Source organism: Oncorhynchus mykiss, chromosome 13, assembly GCF_057628025.1.
Source record: "Oncorhynchus mykiss isolate SJ-2025 chromosome 13, ASM5762802v1, whole genome shotgun sequence".
NCBI lineage: Eukaryota > Metazoa > Chordata > Actinopteri > Salmoniformes > Salmonidae > Oncorhynchus > Oncorhynchus mykiss.
This window is the reverse complement of record NC_143034.1, coordinates 47,582,136-47,605,893: the sequence shown is the minus strand read 5'-3', so window position 1 is coordinate 47,605,893 and position 23,758 is coordinate 47,582,136. Positions and strand designations below refer to the sequence as shown.

Sequence of the window (23,758 nt, the reverse complement as noted above, 5' to 3'; positions counted from 1 at the left end):
CAAGCACCAATACAACCAGCATGCAAACAATGAGCAGTAGAAACTGCAGTCCTTTAAATTATTCTTAGCAATGATTTAGGAATCCTTGTGAATTAGTATTAGCTAAGTTGCCACTTGTTGTTCGCCCATTGAAATTGTACTTCAGTTCATGAAAATAAATAGCTAGCCAGCTACTTAACCCTGTTGCCCAAAGCTAACGTTATAAGCAGCCAGCTAGCTTATGTGTTGTGATGCTAGCCACAATAAGGATTAGGCACAATAGTGGAATTAGCGGTTTGCCTTCAAATTAAAAGTATGTAATTGACAGTGATGCAAATGAATACAAATAGTAGAATTATGCAGTACTTTTATTTTGAAGGCTAACTGCAAAGTCCGCACTTGTGGCTAATCCTTATTGTGGCTAGCTTCACATAGATGGGTCCGACCACTATTAATCAAATAAGAACTGTCTTATAAAAAGGTTATTTCAGATGACACCTATCCTATATAGTTAGCTAGCTATAGCAACTGAAACAGATTGTCGTTTTTGCTATGTTTTTGGGAAGAACATTGTTTGCATCCATGAGTTAACTAGCTTTTTTTTCTTTTTTAATGACCAGCACTGCAGGTGCACGAGACAACTTTACCAGCATCATAGCATACGTATAGATGAATCGTTGTGACATATGAAATGCGAGTGATAGTGTAATCAATGTGTAATAACTACGTAAAAAATTAATGAACGCGTTAAATTATGTGACATGCAGGCATATTCAGGTCCTGATTGGTCAACAAGCTTATTTGACACGTTAAGTAGTATGTTTGGACTCGCGAAGACCCAAATGGCGTTCCATAGAAATCCTGGTTGAGAATGAAACGACTGTACAAATGAACAACGAAACAGCACAGCAAGTAAGTGAAAGAAATAGGTTTTGATTATGTTTGCAGCTAACCGGTGGGCTATTTACAGATGGACTATCTACCTCATCCCCATACTGTTTTTATTTTATTTACTTTTCTGCTCTTTTGCACACCAGTATCTCTACTTGCACATCATTATCTGCTCATTTATCACTCCAGTGTTAATCTACTAAATTGTAACTGTTCGCTCCTATGGCCTATTTATTGCCTACCTCCTCATGCCTTTTGCACACACTGTATATAGACTTTCTTTTCTCTACTGTGTCATTGACTTGTTTATTGTGTTATTGGCTTGTTTATTGTTTACTCCATGTGTAACTCTGTGTTGTTGTCTGTCGCACTGCTTTGCTTTATCTTGGCCAGGTCGCAGTTGCAAATGAGAACTTGTTCTCAACTAGCCTACCTGGTTAAATAAAGGTTGAATAAAAAATAATGGGGACATACGTAAATGGCAACAAAATAACTTTTTGGTGTGTGTGTAACCTTTATTTAACTAGGCAAGTCAGTTAAGAACAAGTTGTTATTTACAATGACAGCCTACCCCGGCCAAACCCGGACAACACTGGGCCAATTGTGCGCCGCCCTATGGGACTCCCAGTCACGGCCGGATGTGATACAGCATGGATTCGAACCAGGGACTCTAGTGACACCTCTTGCACTGAGATGCAGTGCCTTGGACCGCTGCGTCCGTGTGTGTGTGTGTGTGTTAACTATTTAACTGTACTAGAATGCTTAAAAGGCTGCAAAAATGTTAAAAATTGGTCATCGGTATCGGGTCTTTTGGCAAGGAAATGATCAGGTATTGGCTAAAAATGTCATCGGTGCCTCACTACTTTTTTAAAACTCTTGTTAGATGATGATTTTAGAAAGTAATGTTGTGTGTGCATGAGCTTGTATGTTACGCTACTTAGTAGGTCTGGGAATTGCCAGGGACCTTCCAATACGATATTATCATGATATTTAGCCTAGGTGCAGTTAGAATATGTATTGTTATTCTCATGATTCTATATGTATTGCGTTTTGATACTGTGTTTATTATTGTTTTACTGGAGTTTTGGTATCTACAATTGTAAATACGATGTATTGTCAAAAGTAATATCAAAATATGTAACTATGGAGTTACAACTATCATCAGTCCAGGATACCCAGGCTCTCAGTATTCTCCAGGTGTATCTCTCCTGGTCTACACGAGAGCCCGCTGCCAAGCAACATGAACACCCAGAGAGAAACTAACTTCAGCCTGTGTACACAGACATAGTCTCATCCCACCCATCTCATAGAAAGCCCATTGATTTAGACTAAATTGTCTTTGGGGTTCAGGCATGTTGCATGTTATAACACTATGCAGAGCATACTGCTCAGTATTCAGAGCAGCCACCTAGTCTCTCTTCTTTCTAGTCTCTTCCATCAGACTCGGTCTGAGCAGCAGACTTCCCCTAATGTGGGGTCATTCGAGGTAAGCATTCATTATCCATTTCAGTGTAGGCAGTGGTAGCGGGGAACCCTCAGTTACAAGTTTAGATGGATGTTTATTTATGCCAAAATATTTATTTAGCTTTTGTGAGTGGTGAAATTAGACCGGAGGAGAGATGAGAGAGGACCAGCAGGCAGCAGTGGGAAGATGAGATTGTGGCAGTAGCTGCAGCTGGTTACACATTAGGCATTCTGATCACTTCAGAAATTCAAGAGTCGTGTGTGTGTGTCCCAAATGTAACCCTATTCCCTAAAGAGTGCCCAACTTTTAATAAGGGAAATGGAGGGGAGAGGAGGCAGCCATTGATTTGCTGGTAAATAACCCCCCCCTTCGCTCTGTTATAAGGAACTGCCTCTCCCCAATGGATAACTCCAAAACAAACACGCTGATGCATCTTTTCCCTTGCAACTGAAATAATGAGGGTTGTTTGTACCTGTTTTTAAATCGGTCAGGCTAGTGTCATCCAGGGATGTCATGTAAAGCTTTACTGTGGTACTAATCATGTTGTCTGGGTAGAAATAAGGGAACAGGTGATCCGTTTTGAATTTAATCCTGGTTTTGTCTTGAAGGTTTGAGCTAGGATAACGTGATCTGTTGTAGTTAGGCTAGTATCTGTGTTCTTCAGTGGATCCCCCAGTTGGAAAGATGAAGCGGTAGTAGAATCAGTAGGTGAGTAGACAGTCACTGCTGCTGGCTGCCGCCTCTACAGACTTCAGAGCACATCAGTGTCATCAGAAGACGTCCCGCAGGTTCTAACCCACTTCGGCTTGATGTTCTGCAATAAAAAGGGATTAGAAATGGCTCCTCCTCTGAGGTTGTGTGTTAAACTCAATAAGCCCCACAGGGCTCTACAGTGAAGCGATTTGACTCAAATATTTGTCATCGTGTTCCTAAATTTCTCAGTGTGTGCCAACATTTTTCAACTTAGGCGCACACGTGCTCCTCGTAACAAAAGGTCAGCGTATAACCCTACCTCGGTCGTCTAAACCCATTTGATGAAGTCAGTACCGCAGCTCGAAGTCTCAAATAGTCTCGAAGTCTTGAACACACTTGAACAGTGGCTTTCAGTCAGTCTAATTGAACACATTGAAGGAACATTGCCTTGTGTCTTTCAGTCATTCAGTCTCAGCAGGTTGAAGGTCAAAGAGGAATCTCATCTGCTTTCCAAGGTGACCTTGACATGCCATTCTGCTGCCTCTGCTTTGAGGGGTAATGTGTCTCGTCTGGGAACGGAGACTGTATACAACACCCACCTTCTGGAAGGAGTGACACGCTCATCACTCGTCTCGTGATGACGTCCTCAGGTCAAGGACCCTGTCTCGTACAAATAGGATGCCTCGTTTTTGCATCCTGCTGCCCTGAAAAATACAAATGACTCAATTAATTCTAGCCCCCCCAATCTGTTCCCCCTCATTGCAGACAGGGAAGTGAAATGGGTTAGATCTCTGCACTGACCTCATGGCATTTGAAATGTTGTGGTAATATAGCTACACACACACACACACTCTAGCCTATTATTTTGTACCACCGTAACCGGTTTAACCACACAGGGTGAAAATGAGGTTTCCATCTGTCTTGTAAGATATGGTTCTCTTCAGCTGTCAAGCTTAGGCAGTAGAGAACCTTATCTCAACAGTGCGTGCATTAAGCTATGTCTTTGGCAGGAATCTATATGTGTTTTAACATGTCCATTTCATCCCCTTTTGATTGTGTGTGTGTGGTTTCTGTGTAATTGTGAAATGTGTTTTAGCCTCTTGGGAGCTGAAATGGTTTCACTTCCATCAAGGGAACACAGAAACAGTAGGAGCGCGCTCTCTCTCTCCATCTCGCTCGCGCTCTCTCTCGCTGTCTCTCTCTCTCCATCTCGCTCGCTCTCTCTCTCTCGCGCCATCTCTCCTTGCGTTCTCATGCTGTCTCTCTCACTGTCTCTCTCACTGTCTCTCTCTCTCTCTCTCTCTCTCTCTCTCTCTCTCTCGCTGTCTCTCTATCTCTTGTGTGTGTTAGCTGTCTGGTGTCTAACCCCCTGTCCCCATGTCTTCTCTCCTAGGGGGGAAATCACTTTGACCAGTATGAAGAGGGCCAGTTGGAGCTGGAGCAGGCGTCCCTGGACAAGCCCATAGAATCGGTAAGGCCTCATCCTTCAACCCTACACCTTTTTGGACAAGCCCAACTTGAAACTGTGTGAGTGTGAGAGAATTAATGATTGGTCCAGAGAGAGAGCAATAGAGCCTCACCCCCTTCATTCACCCTGTACTGCCTGTGTGATAGACACATCCAGTGTTCCCTTGACAACCCATTCTCCCTACTCAATCAGTAGAATCACTGTAGACCCCCTCCCTTCCCAAGCCCTCTGCTTCCTGTGCCATTTCCTGTGTGATAGCTCTTAGCTGGATGAATAGGATTATATTTTCACTATTATTCATTATTATATTTGACTTTAATCGTAGCTCTTTACTCTGAATTTGCGTGTGTCTTTTTTAAGCCCGTTTTCAGTGATCCAGGCACTAGTTCACCAGATTGTTAGAGTGGAGTGGATAAGGCACTGTTACCTGTCTATAGTTGAAATAACTTTCAATCACTCTGTTAAAAGGGCAGTGTACAGTAAAATGTCATTTGTGTATGTCCTCTTGGGAAGCGTGAGGTCCCTGAGTTTAGTAGTGGAAGTTTGCTTATCCCTGTTTGTCTCCTTTGCCCTCGGTGCTAAATTACACCGTGGCTATTTAGCAATAAAGGCCATTTGTACAAACCTCTCTAGCCCCCTCTACAACACATCTTTCAGACACACAGACACACACACACACACACACACACACACACACACACACACACAAACTCTTCTTATATATTTAAACACACACACAGTTAATTATAGCTTGCTAGCACCCTAGCCACTGAAGCACTATCACGAGATGGACATATTCACGAGGGGTCCTGTCGATAAATAACATCTAATCTAATACTCTCTGGGCTAACAAGATTAGAAGCGTAGCACACAATCGCATACTCACACACATGTTCACAACACACACACACTGGGGGGGGACAGGCGAATCAGATGTGGTCTGATTGTTCTGCTCTGACCTGATTTGGGAAAGGAAAGGGACTCGGTGCCTTATCCACTCCACAGCAAGAGAAGAGAAAAGGTGTAGGCTTGGAGATGGAAGTGTGTGTTTAGTATTTGTGTGTGTGTGGCGTTTGTGTGTTTGTGTGTATATAGGACAGTTATCTCAGAACATTACAGTATTGTACACAACTTGGGGTGTTCGACATTTCTCTCCTGCAGCGAATTGGCCCCTATTAGCTAAGCAGCAATGACCCGGTTTGTATTTGCACGCTCTGCTTTCCTACTCCCATCTTTTTAGGGTTTCCTTGTAACGCTTCTCTTACTGTCTCTCTGTCTTCACATCGCTCTACCTCTTTCTGCTCTCTCTCAATCCATCTCCCCTCTGTTCTTTTTCATGCACCTATGTTCAAACAATGATTTCTCTCTCTCTACTACACAGTGATTCGGTGTTCAGTACCCACTGTCATTCTGTGCTGGCATGGTGCTTGTGCAACTGGGACTGCATTTTTCGCTGACGAGGCACATGGATAATATCGCAGGCAGCTCTTTTCTCTCGCTCCCCCTTCCATCTCTCTCTCTCCCTCTGTCTCTCCGTGTCTCTCTCTCTCTCTGAAGCACTGCGGAGAGCAGGCCTGAACTCCACTCTTGTCTCCACAACGTCTATCCCCTCTCCTCCTCAGGGCATAGTGGATGTCCTCTGACTGCAACTATTGATCTGATTCTGAGCATCTCAAGGCACAGCAGAACAGTATCTTAGCCCAGCTGCATTGAGAGTTCATGGCGAGAGTTCCAGCTGCATTGATAAATAAATCTTTAATTACAAGAAGGTACGAGGAGGGTTTTTAGGATTTTGTTTTAAACTATATACCGCCAGTCTGCATCGAAACGGCACACACCCACACAGCTATACCGCTAGACCATGAAAGCTTGCCTTAAGCATGTAGCTGTAACAAAGCCAAATTATTCAGCCAGGCACTCTGGTGTAAATAATCCTGTGTCTGTTCTGTTGTGAGGCACATAGACGGCAGCAGTAACAACAGCGGTAACAGAAAGGTCAGTCTGTCCTTCTCCTAGCTTTGCTGTTGTCCTGCTGCTCTGAAAGCTTTACTAAGCCATGGTACAAATGCTTCCTTGATGAAATGTGAGGGCGAAAATCCTGATATATATATATATATATATATACACACACACACACACACACACACACACACACACACCCTGACGGGTTGTCATGGTGGGCGGATTGATCAAACCAAGCTTAGCCACGTAGCACCAACCCACTCACTGGCTCAGGAGCCCACTGTGGGTGGGCAGTGGAGAGGAGAGCAGGAGAGGTGGCCTGCCTGCCTGGGTAAAGTGGCTCTGTTGCTCCTGCGCTATTGTCTATGGAGGGGCGCTGAGAGCCGGGCTGCAGCACGACAGCTCCTGACACACGTGGAGAGAGAGAGAGGACTGTCACTTCCACCACAGACGCATGCGCTCACATAATGCGTATTTCACACACACACACACACACACCAACCTTTAATTCCAGTGAAATTGCAGTTGATCAGCTTCGAAATTTCACAGCTCCACTTAAGTTTGTCAGACCCCCCCTCTTACTCCAGCAGCAGTGTCATGGCTCTGGGGTGACGGGGGCAGGGACAGTCGTCAGCATGTCTCACGTCAAGGTGCTGGCTGTGTTTGCAGCGCCTCTCTGCGCCCCTCCCCTGCCACTCGTGTGTGTGTTCTGATCTGTAGGCAGCAAGAGGTCTGTGGTACTTTACTGGGATCTGTTTTCTCTCTCTGTCTTTCCCCTCTGTTCTCTCGCTCTTTCTCTAACATTGTTTTTTGCATTGCATGTTTTAACTGGCTATCATTCGGTGCTAGCTCTCTTGCTGTCCTAATCATACCTTTTCCCCTCCCCCATTTCTCCAATGTCCTCTACCCCTGTCCCCCCCCCCCCCCCTTCCAAATCCCTGGCCCTGAGAGAGAGATGCAGTGGGCAGCCTCAGACACACATACACACACACACACAAGAGCAAACTCTATTTTAAAAAAGCACCTGTGCACAAGCTGTTCTGGCCTCAAACTTGAGTTGGAAGATTGATTTCACACCGTGCCATTTCACGTGATGCCTTCCGGCCTTTACCTTTGACTACTGAGACACTGCACCAAGTCAGGGTCAGCTACATCACAGCATTACTGGCAACAATATTCAGAGTCAAACCTCAGTCAGATTAGAAGGAAACGTACATGCCCAGGGATTTATGACAGGTCAAAGGTCGTACATCACCCTTTCATGGTGCGGTATGACTGCAGTAACACACTGACCCCTGCCCACCCTCCGTATGTCATCACGGGTGCTAACAGCCATTTGGTGTCTCTCTGTTCTGGGTCCAGGTGCTGACATCATCAACATGAGGTGGGTCTGACAGACTGTGACAGTGTACCAACTGCTTAAAGGCTATGTTGTTGTTCACATCCATGTATCAACAGAGCTGTAGGTGTCTTTGAAATGATCAACCTTGTCTAGGTGTTTTTTTTTCACTGCCACCCACACACACCACAACAACACACACACACACACACACACACACACACACAGAGGGAGCCTGGAGGAACACACACAATTATACGCCACAGACTACTGTGCTGTTGCTCAGGCACCAGCTGTATCTTTCCTCTGCTCCGTGCCGTGTTAGTGTTACACTCCCGCCGCCTCCCCACCTTCATTTGGGAAAATGAACCCCTGGAAGATTACCACGGGAAAGGTCATCTGCTGTCAGTCACTCGTCCCCTTTACAACCCTGAACCCGCCTAGGGCTCCATCTCTATTCAGCACCAGCTCCAACACTGCAGGAGGCAGACTGACGAGGTCAGTTAGATGTTTTTAAGGTCATTGATGGTAATGGTCCTGACCAAGTCTGTCCACCGGTTAAGTCACAACTCCTCAAGGTCAACTGAGCAGACCCAAGGTTAGGTAACAACTGCTCTCCAATATGGTGGTGCTAAGAGGGCAGGTCCTTGTTTGGAAGATGTTCTATTTGGCCTGAGTCCCTTGAGGCCCATGCAGGGGCTGTTGTTTCCATTTAGTCACACCTATCTGAGCCTCAGCAGGGAGGAATGTGAGCGTGCAAGGCAGACAGACAGAGCGCCAAGGACAGCAGAGCTGGAAAAAGAGCTTTACAAGGAAGAGGAGAGCTGCCCCCCTGCTCTGTCCAACAGACCCGGCTCCACAAGACTCCTGTAAAAAAACACATTCTACAGGGGGACAAGAGCGGGTGACGCCTGACTGCGACCCTCTGTTTTGTACTGTCACAGTTACTAGTCTCTCACTCTCACTCACTGAAACCTCACAGAGATAATCATATAAAATATGACCCAAGTTTTGGTTGATATTTTTTCTGACATTTTCTGGTTAAGTGGATTAGCGTGCTGTCTGTTCTGTGGGTTAAGGCCTCAGACAGTGATGGTGCAGTAATCCCTATTTAAAAACCTCCCATATAATGCAAGGAGCTTCTGAACCCCTCCGTATGAGGCTCACACACAGTCAGCGTCTACTGCACACACACACACACACGTACACGCACACACACCATCAGCATCACAAGGTTTGAAGACCCACACACTCTGAGGTTCCTGGTATGGTGCCCCCTGTATACCTCTTCCTGCCTTTACCCCCCCCCCCCCCTCCCCCCTCCCATGCACTGTGTCAATGACAGCACAATGCACATTACCCTCCCTACCAACACTCTCAGTGTGGATTTCTCTTGTTTGGATAACATTTTATTTTTATTTCTCCTATATTAACAGTAATCATTAAATCAGTGAGTTTATTGACATGCCTAGTTACCACATTTCTGTTTTGTGTACAGTGTTTTATACATTTTTTAGGGCAAAATAAAGATTTTAGCTCTTTTTTTTTTTTTTTATATAAGAAAAAGCTCTAAAACAAATTGCAGTTGAAAGCGTTAGTGACTGGCCGGTTTCTTACATTGTGTCACGTGTGACTGTTCTTTTGACAGCCCAGTATTTTAAAGCCAGGTTCGTATGGAAATGCCTTCACTCCACTTGCATTGCTGTTGGAACTCGCCGTCGTTGCTTTTCATCGTCCGTCTGTCTGTGTTCTTCTTCATTTAGTGCATTCATTCATCTGTTGTTCAGCACACAGCCTGCGCCTCATCTCCGCCCTCTCACTCTGCTCAGTCCATTCTGATTGGCTCATTGATCAGTCTCAGCCGTTTTGGACTGAAGTTTCTCCCCCACACCAGCCCCACCTGGTTTTCCTCATTCTGATTTACAGACACTGCTAGAGTTATTTTGGGGGAGGGTTACAGACTATTGGCTTACATTTGATTCCCCCCATCAACTTACATAACCCCTGAAAGGTGCTATTAGATCAACTACTCTCCTCAGCCAGTGCTTGTTTTTCTGTGTGGGTTATTGCAGGCAGATACAGCACCATCCTGCTGCGGTGAGAACTAAAAGCATCCCCAGTATCTCTTTGTCAATGGGAGCAGGGAAGAGCCCACTGCAGCACCATCTGCAGTGCAGAGAGACGAGGCTGCAGAGGATCATGGGAGTTGTAGTCCTCCAGCCCCTCTTTTATTTATATCTTCTCTGACTTGATGTGTCTAGCAACCAGCATGAACATGTTTATATGGTGACACCATGCTAGGTGATGTATAGCCCCAGTTATTATAAGTACACATGCGAGCCCTCTCCCCAGAATATGAGGCCCAGTATGAATTCCTCTCTTATCTGTGCTTGGAGCGGAAGATCTGACCGGCACACAGACACAGCTCATATATCCCTCATTCCCAGGCTCTGTTCTACTGGGTCTTCCTGTCTGGAAATAGACATGGAGAAAAACACAACCAAACAGAGCTAGGAAGTGGTGCAGTTCAACTTTTCCCTGGGGTAAGGTAGGAAAACGCATATTTGTGTATTTTATCAGCAAGGCCCTAAAACAAGTGCTGTATATGAGGGAGATTATCAGTGTCTATGGAGGGGAGTTGCCATTTCAACAATATTTTGTGGCCCACTTAAAACAAACCAATTAGGTAATGACATTTTAGTTAACGATAAGCAAGCGGGGAGCGTTGACTTAGTTATACAGGTTGGGGGGGGCACTAGTTTGGGTAGAAATACCACAGGGACTCGATAAAATGGACTAAAATCCATGACTTGGACAAAGGCAGACGGGCAGAGATGCAGCATGTTCTGTGTGTGACAACCACTACCCCTTCCACATGCACTAACCCATACTGCCCCACACCACCACCCGTACATCTCCATCCACTTCCACTGCTTTCTCTCTGTCAAGACGATCTACAATGACCCAATCCAACCATCACCTCTGTGCTTGAGCCCATCTCAGACTAACACCATTGGTCCGTTGGCCCTCTGATGACCCTGCCCTTCTGTATATGCATCATCATATACAGTCCAGTACTAACATCGTCTCCTTTTTGTTCAACTCTAACAAAAAGCTGCATGCTGTTTTACTGTTTGGTTTCAATCCCTCCCACTTGGTTTTCTGTTTGTGAAATTTGACATCTACTCTCTTTGTGATTATAAATATCCTTTTTTTGGGGTTGGTTTGTATGTTTTTGGTAGAGTGCAGCACCCTGGTGAATGGTAGTAGAAAAGCTTGGAATAGTTATAATCACAACTGAAACGCAACCTTTTAAATGTTTTATTTTTTTATTTTTTACAAATCTCATTGTTTCTGTTTTCTTTGTGCTTGATGATGTGCTGTAGCTTGTGGTGGTGCGACAGTCTTGCATTTCACTTTTGTTTTACTGCCGTCCCATAGCGTTATAACAGTCTCAGTCACGCACCTGATGTCTTCCTCTCTCCTACACAGTCATACACACTCTCAACCCTGGGCCTTGTAATGGTAACCCAAGGCCCTCTTAGCACTTTCTCTCTCTTTTTTCCCCCCTCTCTCGCTGTATTTCTCTCGTGACAGCTGCATATCTTTCGTGGCGCTCCCCTCTGTCTTGGTTATGGAATCACAACAAGCTTGGGAGTTTCTGGTCCTCCTTTCTGTTAACGCAAAATTTCCATTCCTCGTTTTTGTTCCATTTGTCTGTGTACGATAGATCTCGCTATATAGCGGTTCATATATGTATACGCGTGTGATACATATATTACCGTCTCCTCTTCCTCCCTCCCCTTCGTACCTCCCAGACATCTGATATTCTCTGTGTTACAACAACGAGTAGAACATGGGACGCTTCATCCCCAGTTTGTAAGCTTTCAAGGTTTTAATCACTTCCTGTTAGGGTAGGCTCCTTCTCTAAACCCTCAGTGTGGCCATAAGGATGTTAGTACAGAGACTACGCACTCCTTCCCTCCCTCCTCACCTCCCCCCTGTGCTGGAAGACACTGATGTCACATGGTGGTGGAGGTGGTGATGATTTGGTAGTAGTCCTGTATGTGTTTGTGACCCGTGCCCACGGGAAAAGCTTTTCTTATTATTGGAATGTTTTTGGTCTTTTTCTCCTCTGTTCTGTCTGCCAGGATAACATTGGGCACCGGCTGCTTCAGAAACATGGCTGGAAGCTGGGGCAAGGACTGGGCAAAACCATGCAGGGTAAGAAGACATTCTCGCCCCCTCTCTCTCTCGCTCTCTCTCTCTCCATACTCCTTTCTCAAATGTGTGCTAATACCTCTCAGTACTCCTCCTCTTTGCCTCCCCTTTCTCCAGGTTTTATTTTGTGCTTGTTTTGTTTCTTTTCGACTGTTTCCTTTCTGTTTTCTGTACTTCTTCTGATCTCTGTCTTCCTCTTCTGGTAGGTAGAAAGGTATCAGAGGATTTGGTGCATGACCCCGGTACAGTTGTCCCTGTCGGTCTTGCCCTGGTCTTTGCCAGAACTAGGTGTAGAAAGGATAGTGTAATGCACCCTGGGGGGGGGGGGGGGGGGGTGTTCCTTGTGCCACTGCTGTTCCCTACGCATAATGTATTTAGCCTAGAGCAGATTTGACTAAAGTGGGCTCGAGTTTAAACATTTTTTTTTAAGGGGATGTAGAATGCATGCCCACCCCACACACACTCCCACTGATGCTCATTGCTCCCTTGAGATACACTGCCCTCAGCCAATGGGAGCTGCTGTTAATTCTCCTCCAAAAAATACATTATTTCTCATGGTGGAATGCCTGTGTGTACCCAGCTTGGTTCCACTGTGACGTGTGTCGCAGACAGAGTCCAGGTCTGCTTCTCAGATGTTCCGCTGATCAAGAGTCGAGTTAGTTTGCCTTGGAACACCTGTGTCATGTTTGGAATTTCACCTCCGTTTCTAGAATGTCTGGGCTTCATAGCTGTGGTGATTAGGACAGTGATACTAGGCACAGTAGGGTTGTGTGCTCGTAGACGATTGCGGAGTTATTGTAACTGATGAGGTCTGTATCTAGCTAGGTATAGTCTAATATAATCACCCATGTCATGCCTCCGTGTTCTACCCTCCCCAGTACTTAGTCAAAATAATTCAGTCAATATGTTGGTTAGATTTAAACTGTTAATCTCACTCCCTCCCATTTCCGTTATGGATCTCTCCCTGTTATTAACTGGCACTTTATTTAAATGAATTTGAAGCTAATCTGGTTCTGTTATTTCAGGATTTCCATGGTAATGAACTATTAACTTTTGATTGGAATTAATTGTATTGATGCATTTTGTGTGCACTGATTGACCACAGCTCATGTCAGATGGTGTTTTTAGTTGGCTGACAAGGGTTTGAGCATAAAAGCCTCTGCGTTTAGCAGTGACAGACAAGACAGTACAGCCAATGCTCTGTGTCTGTCTCTGCAGTTCCTCCTCCCTTTAGGTCTGTAATGTCCTGGTGAACTTTCATTAGACAGCCCAAACACGTGTTTGCATGTTATCTGCCTGCACTACTGTGCTAGTACAAGCTTTCACGTCTGTGTCTGTGTGTAGGACTGTCTTGGTCTGAAAACGGCTTTCAGAACCTCACGCAGCAGCAACACTCGGTGCAGGATGCAGAGCTGTTGGCTGTGGTTCATGCTGTTTTTCCTCTATAGGCAGGGATTGGCTGGCCCAGCATTGACTGGTGCTGTGCAGGATGGTGGGGGGGTGCTTAGGCCACCTCAGCCTCTAGTTCAGCACAAGGCCTCATTTACTTGGTCCTGGTGGTGCAGCGCCCCGGCTTCTCTCCACTCAACTCCTGCCTGCTACACTAGATTATCTTCCCTCGCTCGCTCACTCTCTGCCCCTCCGGTCTCTCTCGTACTCATACCCTCGTCCTCTTTCTCTCCCTCTCTCCGTCTCACTTCTCCCCGGCTCTCCCTCTCCTTCCCCCTGCTCTCTCTATAGAGGGTGATGAATAGCAAGTCTCTACGCTGGCCTTTAAAAAATAAAAATTGTACATGTAAAATTGTAGGCGCACGCGAATACATTTTGGAGCACAGTGCAAAATATTTTAGGTTAGAAAGCTAGAATCCTACATTTGTCTAGGCGCACTGGTGCTAGGCAAAGGTCGCACAACAAAATATTTTGGTGCCTATGTGAGTAAAATGGTTGCACTGTAGAGCCCTGTGTCGTGTTGTTTCCCTTCAGCTTTGAATGATGTCATAGTTGGCAGGCTGGTTGGTCCATGTAGTCTATTGAGAATTGGTTTAGAGTGAGTGTGTCTACTTCACGAGGAGCCTTAACCTCTTCACCCAACCCCTTTCACACTCATTTGTTTCCGCCCAGAGCTAGCTACACAACCCGGACCCGTCTTTCACCCAGCCTTTTCTCATCCCTCCATCGTTCCTCTCTCTCGCCCCGTTCCCTTAGTCACACCAGCCTTTCCCTGCCCACCCAGCAGGAAGCATCTGGATTACAACACGCTAATGGGAAACGTCCCAGTCTGCTCATTCTCTGTCTCCTAACACACAAGTCTTGTTTTCAACCGGGACACAGTGCCTGGATGCCTTCTCCCTCTCAAAACCGTACACTACTGGAGACTTGTCCTCTTGTTCAGTCTGACACCCTGAGCAGGTGATTGTAACAATGTGTCGAATGCTACATTTGCATCTTAATGTCTTACTAAGTGGATAAATAGGCCCGTGTTAGAGAACCTTGTTTTTATACTTGCTTTTAGAGGAGGATGCCGTTACAATGCTGCTTATGCAACTGTAGACTGCCAGCCTCCCTGCAGTAGTAGCCTCTGGTGCAACATGAGGATCTACACTGAGTTAAGACCTGCGTCAGTCAGGTCAGCTGGCTATTTGTTTTAAAGGAGGCGAGTAGTGTACGTAGCGCAGGGCACACTGCATTCTGTTAGTGTCTGCTTTTCTGTCTGTAGTGTTTAGCCATGGCTCATCTAGCTGGGGATCTGTCCCACCCTCCCATTTGGCAGCACTGTGCTAAACACAACAGTCACACAGAGGAATGCCACACACACACACACACACGGCAAATGTAATACCAACAACGCTCTCGTATGCTAAGGAGATTTGAGGACGTTGCTACACTTGTGTCAACGACTCGTCATCTCTGGCCTTGAAGAGAACACAGCCGTGGCGTCTTGCTTGCTGAGGGTCTCGACGCTGTCCCATGAGGAATGGTGGATTGAGGCTAATGCCAGGGACTGGTTGTAAGGGGGTTGGCAGGGGTTCCTGGTATTTCTCCGCTCTCACCTCTCCTCTGCTCATGGACATGTAGGGCTTTCAGTGCACTTCTCTGTCACCAGTTACCAGCCAGAGGCCCTACAGTCCAGGACACTGCCTCCTACAGTCCAGGACACTGCCTTCTACAGGGCACAACACTGCCTCCTACAGGGCACATTGGGAACTACCTGTCTGAGTGTGAAAGCACTGCGGTGACCCATGACTCTGATGCGTTGATAACGGGATTTAGGCAGACAGTACAGGGTGTTTTGTTTTTAAATATGCATTTTAAAACCGGACCTGCTGTCTGGTTGTCAGTAGTCTAGTGAATAAAGGGGGTTGTGTTTGTATGTTTGATGTGATAATCTGTACATGTTTACGGCTTATGTACTAAGCGGCATGTAGCCTTCTGGTTAACAGAAACCGAAAGGTTTCGAATCCCTGAGCCGACAATCTGTGCCCTTGAGCAAGGCAGTTGACACTAATTGCTCCTGTAAGTCGCTCTGGATAAGAGCGTCTGCTAAATGACTCCAATGTAAAATGTTTAAGTTGGAGTGTAGCTCTTGTGTTGTTGCTGTTTGCATGGTGTCAGTACAGTGTGGTTATGTAAGCAGTGGCCTCTGCTCTGTGGGTAGACGAGTCTGTCTGTCTGGCGCTAGCCTGCCTGCATGTCCAATTGTTGTGGATATTAATGGTCCTGTGTCTGAACCCAACAACTGTGGACAAATATGGTCATCTACTGTACTCCAGAGTGGACTTATAACACAATCACAGTATCACGCCATCACATCACTATAGAATGAAGCTGTGGGATCATATTCTAATGATAATAATAATAATACTACAGGATTATACTCGTTCTCTCCCCTCCTGTCAGAACAGAAGCTTGTTTGACTTGATAGCAATGTTTCCCCTGTGCTTTGAGTTTTCACTGTATTGACTCTGTTCTTATTTCTTCTTTTGTTCTTTTTGCCCCTTTTTTAGGTAAGGTTTGTTGGATTCCCTCTGTATGTATGTATGTATGTATGTATGTATGTATGTATGTATGTGTGTGTGTGTGTGTGTGTGTGTGGGTTTCTCCCACTCTACAATTGACCTCAATGTAACACCGCCCTTTACAACGTAGGCTAATACTGGCCTCTCTCAGCTTCTCCTCTTGGCATTATAAACCACTAAACTATTATTTCACTTTTCACAATCTGCTCACAAGTACCTACAGTGCTTTGATTCCAAGTACGAAAAACCCAACCAAAATCCAATAAAAATCAAGGTAGATCCTAGTAACAAAAGATTGCATCACATCCTGTAGAATCACCAGCTCCAAGTCTCTTTAGATTTGTGTTTTTCCCTTTGAGTGTCTGTGGCTGCCATGGTTGGAGGTTCTGATTGGCTGTGACCACGGCTCAGTCTTTTGAATGGCTTTCAGAGTAGCCCCCCCCCCCCCCCATCTGCCTGTATTTACCTTCAAACCTGTGGAGTGAGTGTGTACTGTATGTATGCGTGCGGTTGTCATATGGGACTGAGACGTGTGTATTTGGGTGTGTCAGTCACTGACGCGGGGGCCCTAGGGAAAACTTACAGGGAAAACCTCACTCCCCCCTCCTTCACCCAAAATGTGTCTGCCCCTCCCTCCCATGTCCACCAATGTCACACACACCCATCATCCCTCTCCTTTTGGCCTTCCTCCCCCTGCACAGCATGCCTGTCCCAGAGGTTCAACCCTGCCTGCCTGGACTGTCAGTCATCTGGGGATTTAAGCAGTGCTCTGTATAGGCTACCGTGCTACACTCAAAGAACCCTTCATATGCTCCATGGAGTACTTCAAATTCAGCTCTAAATAATAATTTGACTGTTGTTTTCCTGTTGTTGCACACTTACAGTGCTAGACCAAGTCTCCTAAGCACTGCTCAAAGCCCTGTGGCCCCCTTTTTCAGGTACATTTCCTGTCTATGTTCACCATCCTGGGGGTAAGCATGTCCCAAACTGAGCTTGCTGACCGTGGGACAGTGAGGCGATTTGGGGGAATCTAGGCTAACCAGGCTGACAAGACAAACATCTGTCTGTGAGGCTGACAGAGGGGAGAATGGTGGCTGTGTGTCGAGTGGTGTTCTGTTGTCAGGGGCAGCTGATTGGTTGCATGCTCGTATCAAATGAGGCATGGTCATTCCTCTTTACTGTACCAGATGCGATAGATAGATATTTTAACACGCTACATTTAAAGCATGATCTGTAGGACAGCCGGACAGGGAACCTCGCCCTGTTCTCCTGTTCCAAGTGGATCTGTCCTCAGATTCAGCTGTTTAAACAATCATCCCCTACCCTGAAGAACAGAGTCCAACTCAACTCCCCCAGAGCTCTTATCTGATGGGGATGTTATTGAAGCCAACTGCTGGCTCTAGCTGTCATTCTTTGGGGTAGGGTGAAGGAAGAGTGAGGGGTGTTGGGAGTTACTTACCACAGATATGGGGCATACAGGAGAGAGAGGAACAAGGGGTCCAGGCACTCATGGAATATTGGGGTAGTAAGAGCCAGGATTGGGGACTGGGATGGTGGGGGAGAGAGTGTGGTGGTGAGAGGAGATCCCTGTAAGCACCCAGAGGGCCAAGGGTGAAGAGAGGAGAGGAGGGCTTTAATCCCCCCCCCCAAGTCCCATCCCCACCACATTCGCCCTTCTCTATGTGCCTCGAATCTTCCTGCTTAACCAATTGGTGTTTCTTTTTTACAGCGATTTGATCCTGCCCATGTTGTGCTGATGGTAAACTTAGTGGTAAATGTTATTTTTCCCCCCCGATTGAATTGTTTTTATTTTGTTTCATTTCTTTCCTCCCATTTCTTTCATTTGTTGTTTTCCCGTCATCAGAGCACCAATGCTACATAGGCTTTCAATTCTCTCTCAGTATTAGTACTCATTCTGCTGTTTGTATATTATCATGTATATACATCTACATTACTCTTAGAAACATTCTCATTTTGTTTGTTTTCAGTTTTTTTTTTTTTTTTTACCTTGTGATTCACACTGTGATTTAGATGCACACCTTTTTGTCCGGTCCCTTTGTTGTCCACTGGAATGGGTAATGCTGAAGGTATTGTCACTGTGTTTCTAAAAATGGTTATAGTTGGGGACATCTTCTGTAATTGTAAAAAAAAAAAAAAAAAAATTAAAAAATGGTATTTCATGAAGATTAGGTGCCTGGATTGTGACTCCTCCCCCGTGTTCTCAGGGTACTGGTCCATTGGTGGAGAGCTTTACTGCAGTGGCCTGTCTGTCTGTCCGTGGGCTGGTCTCAAGCAGTCCCCCTTGTGGTTGGACTGCTCAATATCCACTCTAATAGTCTAGGTCCATCAAACTCAACTCTGGACCTCGAAGCTATATTTCCACTGTTTTTTTTTAATTGTTCCCCTCTAATTGGGGACTGATTTAGACCTGGGTGTCATTAATTATCAGGTAGAATAGGCGCTGCATTGTCATTTGGACGTCTGCATTGACTGTGCAGCATTTATGGTGATACGGCCTCTGCGCAGGTCAGGACATTCGTACTTCTTGCGCTTCGGGGAGCAGAGCTGTTGTTGAGGAAGTGAGTTTGTTTTTATACAGGACCTCCCACCTACTGTCAATCAATCATGTCAATGCGGAGCTATTCGGAGCCTTCAACATTATTCCAAAATTATGAGGGGCACACGGCGATGCGGTACGGAGCTCAATTTGGCAATTGCGTCACACCCTCCACCCTGCCTTAAAGTGTCCAACCGGCAGACAGACACTGTAGTGGGGTTTGGAGTCCAGACAGGCCCTTATTTGATACACATGTGGCTATAATTTAAGAATTAGGATTATACCATTGGGCTGTGACCATAACAATGATACAAGAACAATTCAGAGAACAGACAGATGTTAACAGAGAGGATTCAAATCAAATAAAAATTGCCCCATGGGCTAGGAATGAATTTGTCTCACATCTGTATTCTGGCACTAATGAATACATTAGGTATGTAAGCCTATGCTGCTGCCCTGTTATGCTGATTATCACGCTGGCTTCCATTGCAATAGAAGACTGTAGTCACTGTTATCACGAGCCCCTTTTAATATGTCTGGTTTTATGCGATCAGACCGCTAATGTCGTTATGGCCCTAACATTATTAGTTATCACATGATTTAAGATGTAAACCAAATCTGCTCTTTTAGTTTCCGAATGAGAGACTACAGTCTCTCCTCCTCGCTAGTGAGGCATGTGGATTAGAAATAAGCAATAAGGTACAAGGGGGTGTGGGATATGACCAATATCCCACGGCTAAGGGCTGTTCTTAGTTACGACGCAACACAGCGTTCCTAGATTCAGCTGTTGGCTGTGGTATATTGGCCATATATCACAAACCCCTGAGGTGCCTCATTGCTATTGTAAACTGGTTACCAATGTAATTAGAGCAGTTAAAATAATTTGTTTGTCACACCCATGGTATAAGGTCTGATAACCACGGCTTTCAGCCAATCAGCATTCAGGGCTCAAACCACCCAGTTTAATATGGCTAATAGGTTGTGCTATGTGGTAATAATAGTTAGTCGTCATTTGTTTCTGATTGTGGATTTGTTCATTCCTAGCCCTGTTAACTATAGACAAGCATCTTTTTAAAATGTTCATAATCACTCTTGCCCAAGGGTATAAACTGAGTCTAAAATTGATCATGAGGATAATAACGTAATCTTGAAGTAAGAAGAGAGAAAAAAAACTGAAACCAAACTGAAGTTCTGATTGGACTCTTATCTGATTTACTGTGAACCTGGCTGCCAACCAACAGCCACTGCTGCAGCAGACTAGTCCAAATTCTGTTTTGTGCCTTTTTTGTTTTGAGAACCCCTGTCTGTCCAACCCCACCCCATACCCTATTTTCTCAGGTAAGTATCCCCTCCCCTGCAAAGTCACCATGGCGATTCCTGGCCTGTGACGTCACTCCGCTGTAGTTCAGTGCTTGTCCTTTATTTACTCTCTCTCTCTCTCTCTCTGCTTCGTTTGGCTGATTATGAGTGGATTAAGCAAAATTACGTGTCAAATCTCCAACATAGTTTTGATCTTTTTCTGTTTCATTCTGTTTTCTGGTTGTTTTTGGTTGGTTCATTTATTTTTCTGAAGTTAATTTCCTTCTGATCTAGCTCTTTTCACAGCTTACGTAACATGGCTTAAGTAGACTGAGGGAAGGGGGGGGGGGGGCAGAGAATGGGTCTCCTATGGGACAGTACAGGGAGTTGTGGGGTCAGTCACTGGGCAGTTCAAAGCCGGGTGATGGGGAGGCTGTACTATGTTGTCGCAGTGGTGTTCTGCTCAGTAATCTGTAGCAGCTGCGTCAGCCAGCCCCTCCGGCAGTATTGTCCTTGGTAAACTTGGCATTCTTGTTGAAACGGACTGCGGTACTGGAGGAGGGAGGGGGGAGAGAGGCTACGCTCAGCAGTTTGAGACTGGAGGGAGACACGGAGATACTGCGACAGATACAGGCTTAAACCCTGTCCTTGCCACTCCGTTTTTCTCCAGTATACTTTATCCCTCCGTTTCCTTGTCCTCTCCCCCTCCCTTATCCAAATGGACGTCTCTGAACTGCTCATATGGCCTCTGCTGGTTACGTCCCACAACTAGGATCAGTGCAGCAATTTGGATGCGTCTTTCTAGAAAAGAGAACCCAGCTGAGAAGTAGTCAGGGTACTTAAGCTGTGCTGTGCCTGGTGGCTATGGTAAGCTGTGAGAATGGCTGGTTTTTGGTTCACTGTAGCTTTTCTGGTCTCTTTGCACTTCAAGGCAATATTCTCTAACCCCAGCACCCTGTGCTCTTTAGGCAGGCTGTCCCCGAGCTGTCCCCCCGTCCCAGTGTCAGAGCCTCACCTCCCCCTCTCTCTGTCTCTCTCCCCCCAGGACGCACCGACCCTGTGCCCATCATCCTCAAATATGATGTCATGGGGATGGGACGCATGGAGATGGAGGTAGGACACTGTCAGTGGCTCGCAAAATATCCATATTCTACATTTTGTATCCTACGACATGCACTGTGTAAAATGGGTCTGTATTTGTGAGTGCTGTTTTAGTTTGTTCATAGCGAGTTTGTTAACTTACATATACCCTGTGTGTGTGTGTGTGTAGTTGGACGTTGCCGAAGATGCTACAGAGAAGAGGAAAGTGCTGGAGGTGGAGAAGGAAGTCACAGAGGAATTACAGCAGAAATACAAGGTGAGACTCCTTACTAGCTAACTCAGTCCAGCCATACATACGCCTCTCTTCTCAAGGTCCTCGTTTCAACAATCTCTCACTAGCATTCGTTCACTCGCTTCAAGGTGACCCTGTTTCCTGCATTTACATACCTTCTTGCTTTTCTCCTGTGCCAGTGACTCATAGCCTTGTCTTGTTAAGATTCTGCTGCCGTTCTGTGTCTCAATGCAGTAAAATCGGCCTTGGAGAATCAGAGCTTCTCCTGTTCCTCATCTCCCACTCACTTGCGCTTCTTTCTAGTGGAGAAAATTGGATGACTTCATATGAGGAGTTGCTGTTTGTGCTGGTGTGAGATTCAGAATATATGAGATAAACAGACATACGCTCAGTCAATGGAACACTTATACTGTCATGCATGTGCCAAATCATTTATTTTAGCGGGTTACCGGTATATCTGCGGAAATGGCATATGCCAGTGCATTTGGAAAGTATTCAGACCCCTTGGCTTTTCCCTCTTTTTTAAATATATTTTTTAATGTCCCACATCAATCTAGACACAATACCAACTAACGACAAGCAGAAACAGGTTTTTAGAAATGTTAGCAAATTCATGAAAAATGTCAAACTGATATCACATTTATTTCAGACCCTTTACTCAGTACTTTGTTGAAGCAGCAATTACAGCCTCAAGTCTTCTTGGGTATGATGCTACAAGCTTTGCACACCTGTATTTATGGAGTTTCTCCCGTTCTTCTCTGCCTATCCTCTCAAGCTGTTTCTTCAGACCAGAGAATCTTGTACAACTGAACGCATTTGACCCTCTGAAACATCGAGGTGCGGGGGGGGCTGCCATAATCGAGATCCACGTCATCGGGTAACAGTGGGTTAAACTGCCTCGCACGGGCAGAACAACAGATTTTGACCTCGTCAGCTCAGGGATTTGATCCAGCAACATTTCAGTTACTGTCCCAACGCTCTATCCAATAGGCTACCTGCTGCCCCTTCAATTGATTGACTCTAGGAAGAGTCTTGGTGGTTTCAAACTTCTTCCATTTAAGAATGATGGAGATAACTGTTTCTCTAAGGGACCTGTCAGCTGTGGGACCTTATATAGACAGGTGTGTGCCTTTCCAAATCATGTACAATCAATTGAATTTACCACAGGTGGACTCCAAGTTGTAGAAACCTCAAGGATATTTTTGTAAATAAGGTATTTCTGTTTTTAATTCATGTGCAATTTGTTTTTAATTAAATAAAACATTATGGGGTATTGTTTGTAGTTTGTGAGGGGAAAACAATTATTTAATTTTAGAATAAGGCTATAATGTAACAAAATGTTGAAAAAAAGGGAAGGGGTCTGAATACTTTACGAATGCACTGTATAAAAACAACCTGCAAGCACAATCCTTGTACGCTTTGTTACCTTATGTGATTGATTTCTTTCGGTTATTGGACTTTTAACCTCAATGATAAACAACCATAGAGTTTCCTGTGGATTACTCAACCACTACCGAGCCCTATGATAGGAGAATAAAGACCAGATTATACTGGCTCTAATCTCAGGATGTTATTTCATCTTTCCATCTCTAATCTGTATCAATGTCACTCACATCTCCTGTCTCCGCCCCCTGCCCTCCTTGACCCCAACAACAGGACCAGGTGGAAAAGGAGAAGGCCATCGCCAAAGCCCTGGAAGACCTGCGGGCCAACTTTTACTGTGAGCTGTGTGAGAAACAGTACCAGAAGCACCAAGAGTTTGACAACCACATCAACTCGTACGACCACGCTCATAAGCAGGTGAGGAGGACCTCCGCTTACCCCCACGCTGCTACAGCCCTCCACACACTGGGTATACTGTCACCGTGTACACGAGCTCAGAGAAACCCCAAGCCTTAAATCCCAGACACTCTCAGTGGAGAGGGCTTTGCAGATATAAAATGGTCTTGTTGAATGATGTTGCTGCACCATTGACCTTAACTGCTCTCTTTCTCTCCCTCTTCTTCATCTGACCCAATCTGTCTTTCTGCCCCTCTCTTCCCTTCCACTCTCCCGCCATCCTGCCCTTGGTGTGCTGCTGCAGAGGCTTAAGGAGCTGAAGCAGAGGGAGTTTGCGAGAAATGTGTCATCACGCTCCCGGAAGGGTGGGAAGAAGCAGGAGAAGCTGCTACGCAGGCTGCATGTGCTGGCTGAGCAGAGGAAACAGCAGAACCGGTGAGCACATGCTACAGTATATACTGCACACTCAACCGCCCTCTCCTGGCTGAAGTGGAGGCTGTAACCCAATAAATAATATCACATTTTTATTTTATTGGTCACATATACGTGATTGGGTTAGCAGATGTTATTGCGTTTGTAGCGAAATGCTTGTGCTTCTAGCTCCGACAGTGCAGTAATATCTAACAAATGACTTAACATATACCCAATACACACACATCTATGTAGGACTGAATTAAGACTATATACATATGGATTAGCGATGTCAGTGCGGAACGGACTAAGATAACGTAGAATAGTATAGAATACAGTATATAC

At 45.4% G+C, this 23,758-nt stretch overlaps 1 protein-coding gene across 23 annotated transcripts in view; it reads left to right on the top strand.

The window, feature by feature from the left end:
- Positions 1–23,758, top strand: part of LOC110486290 (G patch domain-containing protein 8) — a 37,251-nt gene that overhangs the window by 6,419 nt on the left and 7,074 nt on the right. The window contains exons 2-10 of one of the 23 annotated variants that reach the window (XM_090196364.1): positions 4,422–4,499; positions 7,821–7,842; positions 9,446–9,464; positions 11,949–12,021; positions 17,764–17,805; positions 20,936–21,003; positions 21,161–21,247; positions 22,880–23,023; positions 23,307–23,437. In XM_090196364.1, the coding sequence (XP_090052490.1) occupies positions 20,977–21,003; positions 21,161–21,247; positions 22,880–23,023; positions 23,307–23,437 (389 nt within the window). In that variant the 5' untranslated portion in view covers positions 4,422–4,499; positions 7,821–7,842; positions 9,446–9,464; ... (1 more) ...; positions 17,764–17,805; positions 20,936–20,976. Of the gene's footprint in view, positions 1–4,421; positions 4,500–5,657; positions 6,266–6,420; positions 6,492–7,820; positions 7,843–9,445; positions 9,465–10,238; positions 12,022–16,022; positions 17,806–18,051; positions 18,122–20,935; positions 21,004–21,160; positions 21,248–22,879; positions 23,024–23,306; positions 23,438–23,758 lie in introns of those variants that run through there. The other 22 variants (XM_090196363.1, XM_090196361.1, XM_090196362.1 and 19 more) reach the window with 22 other exon arrangements.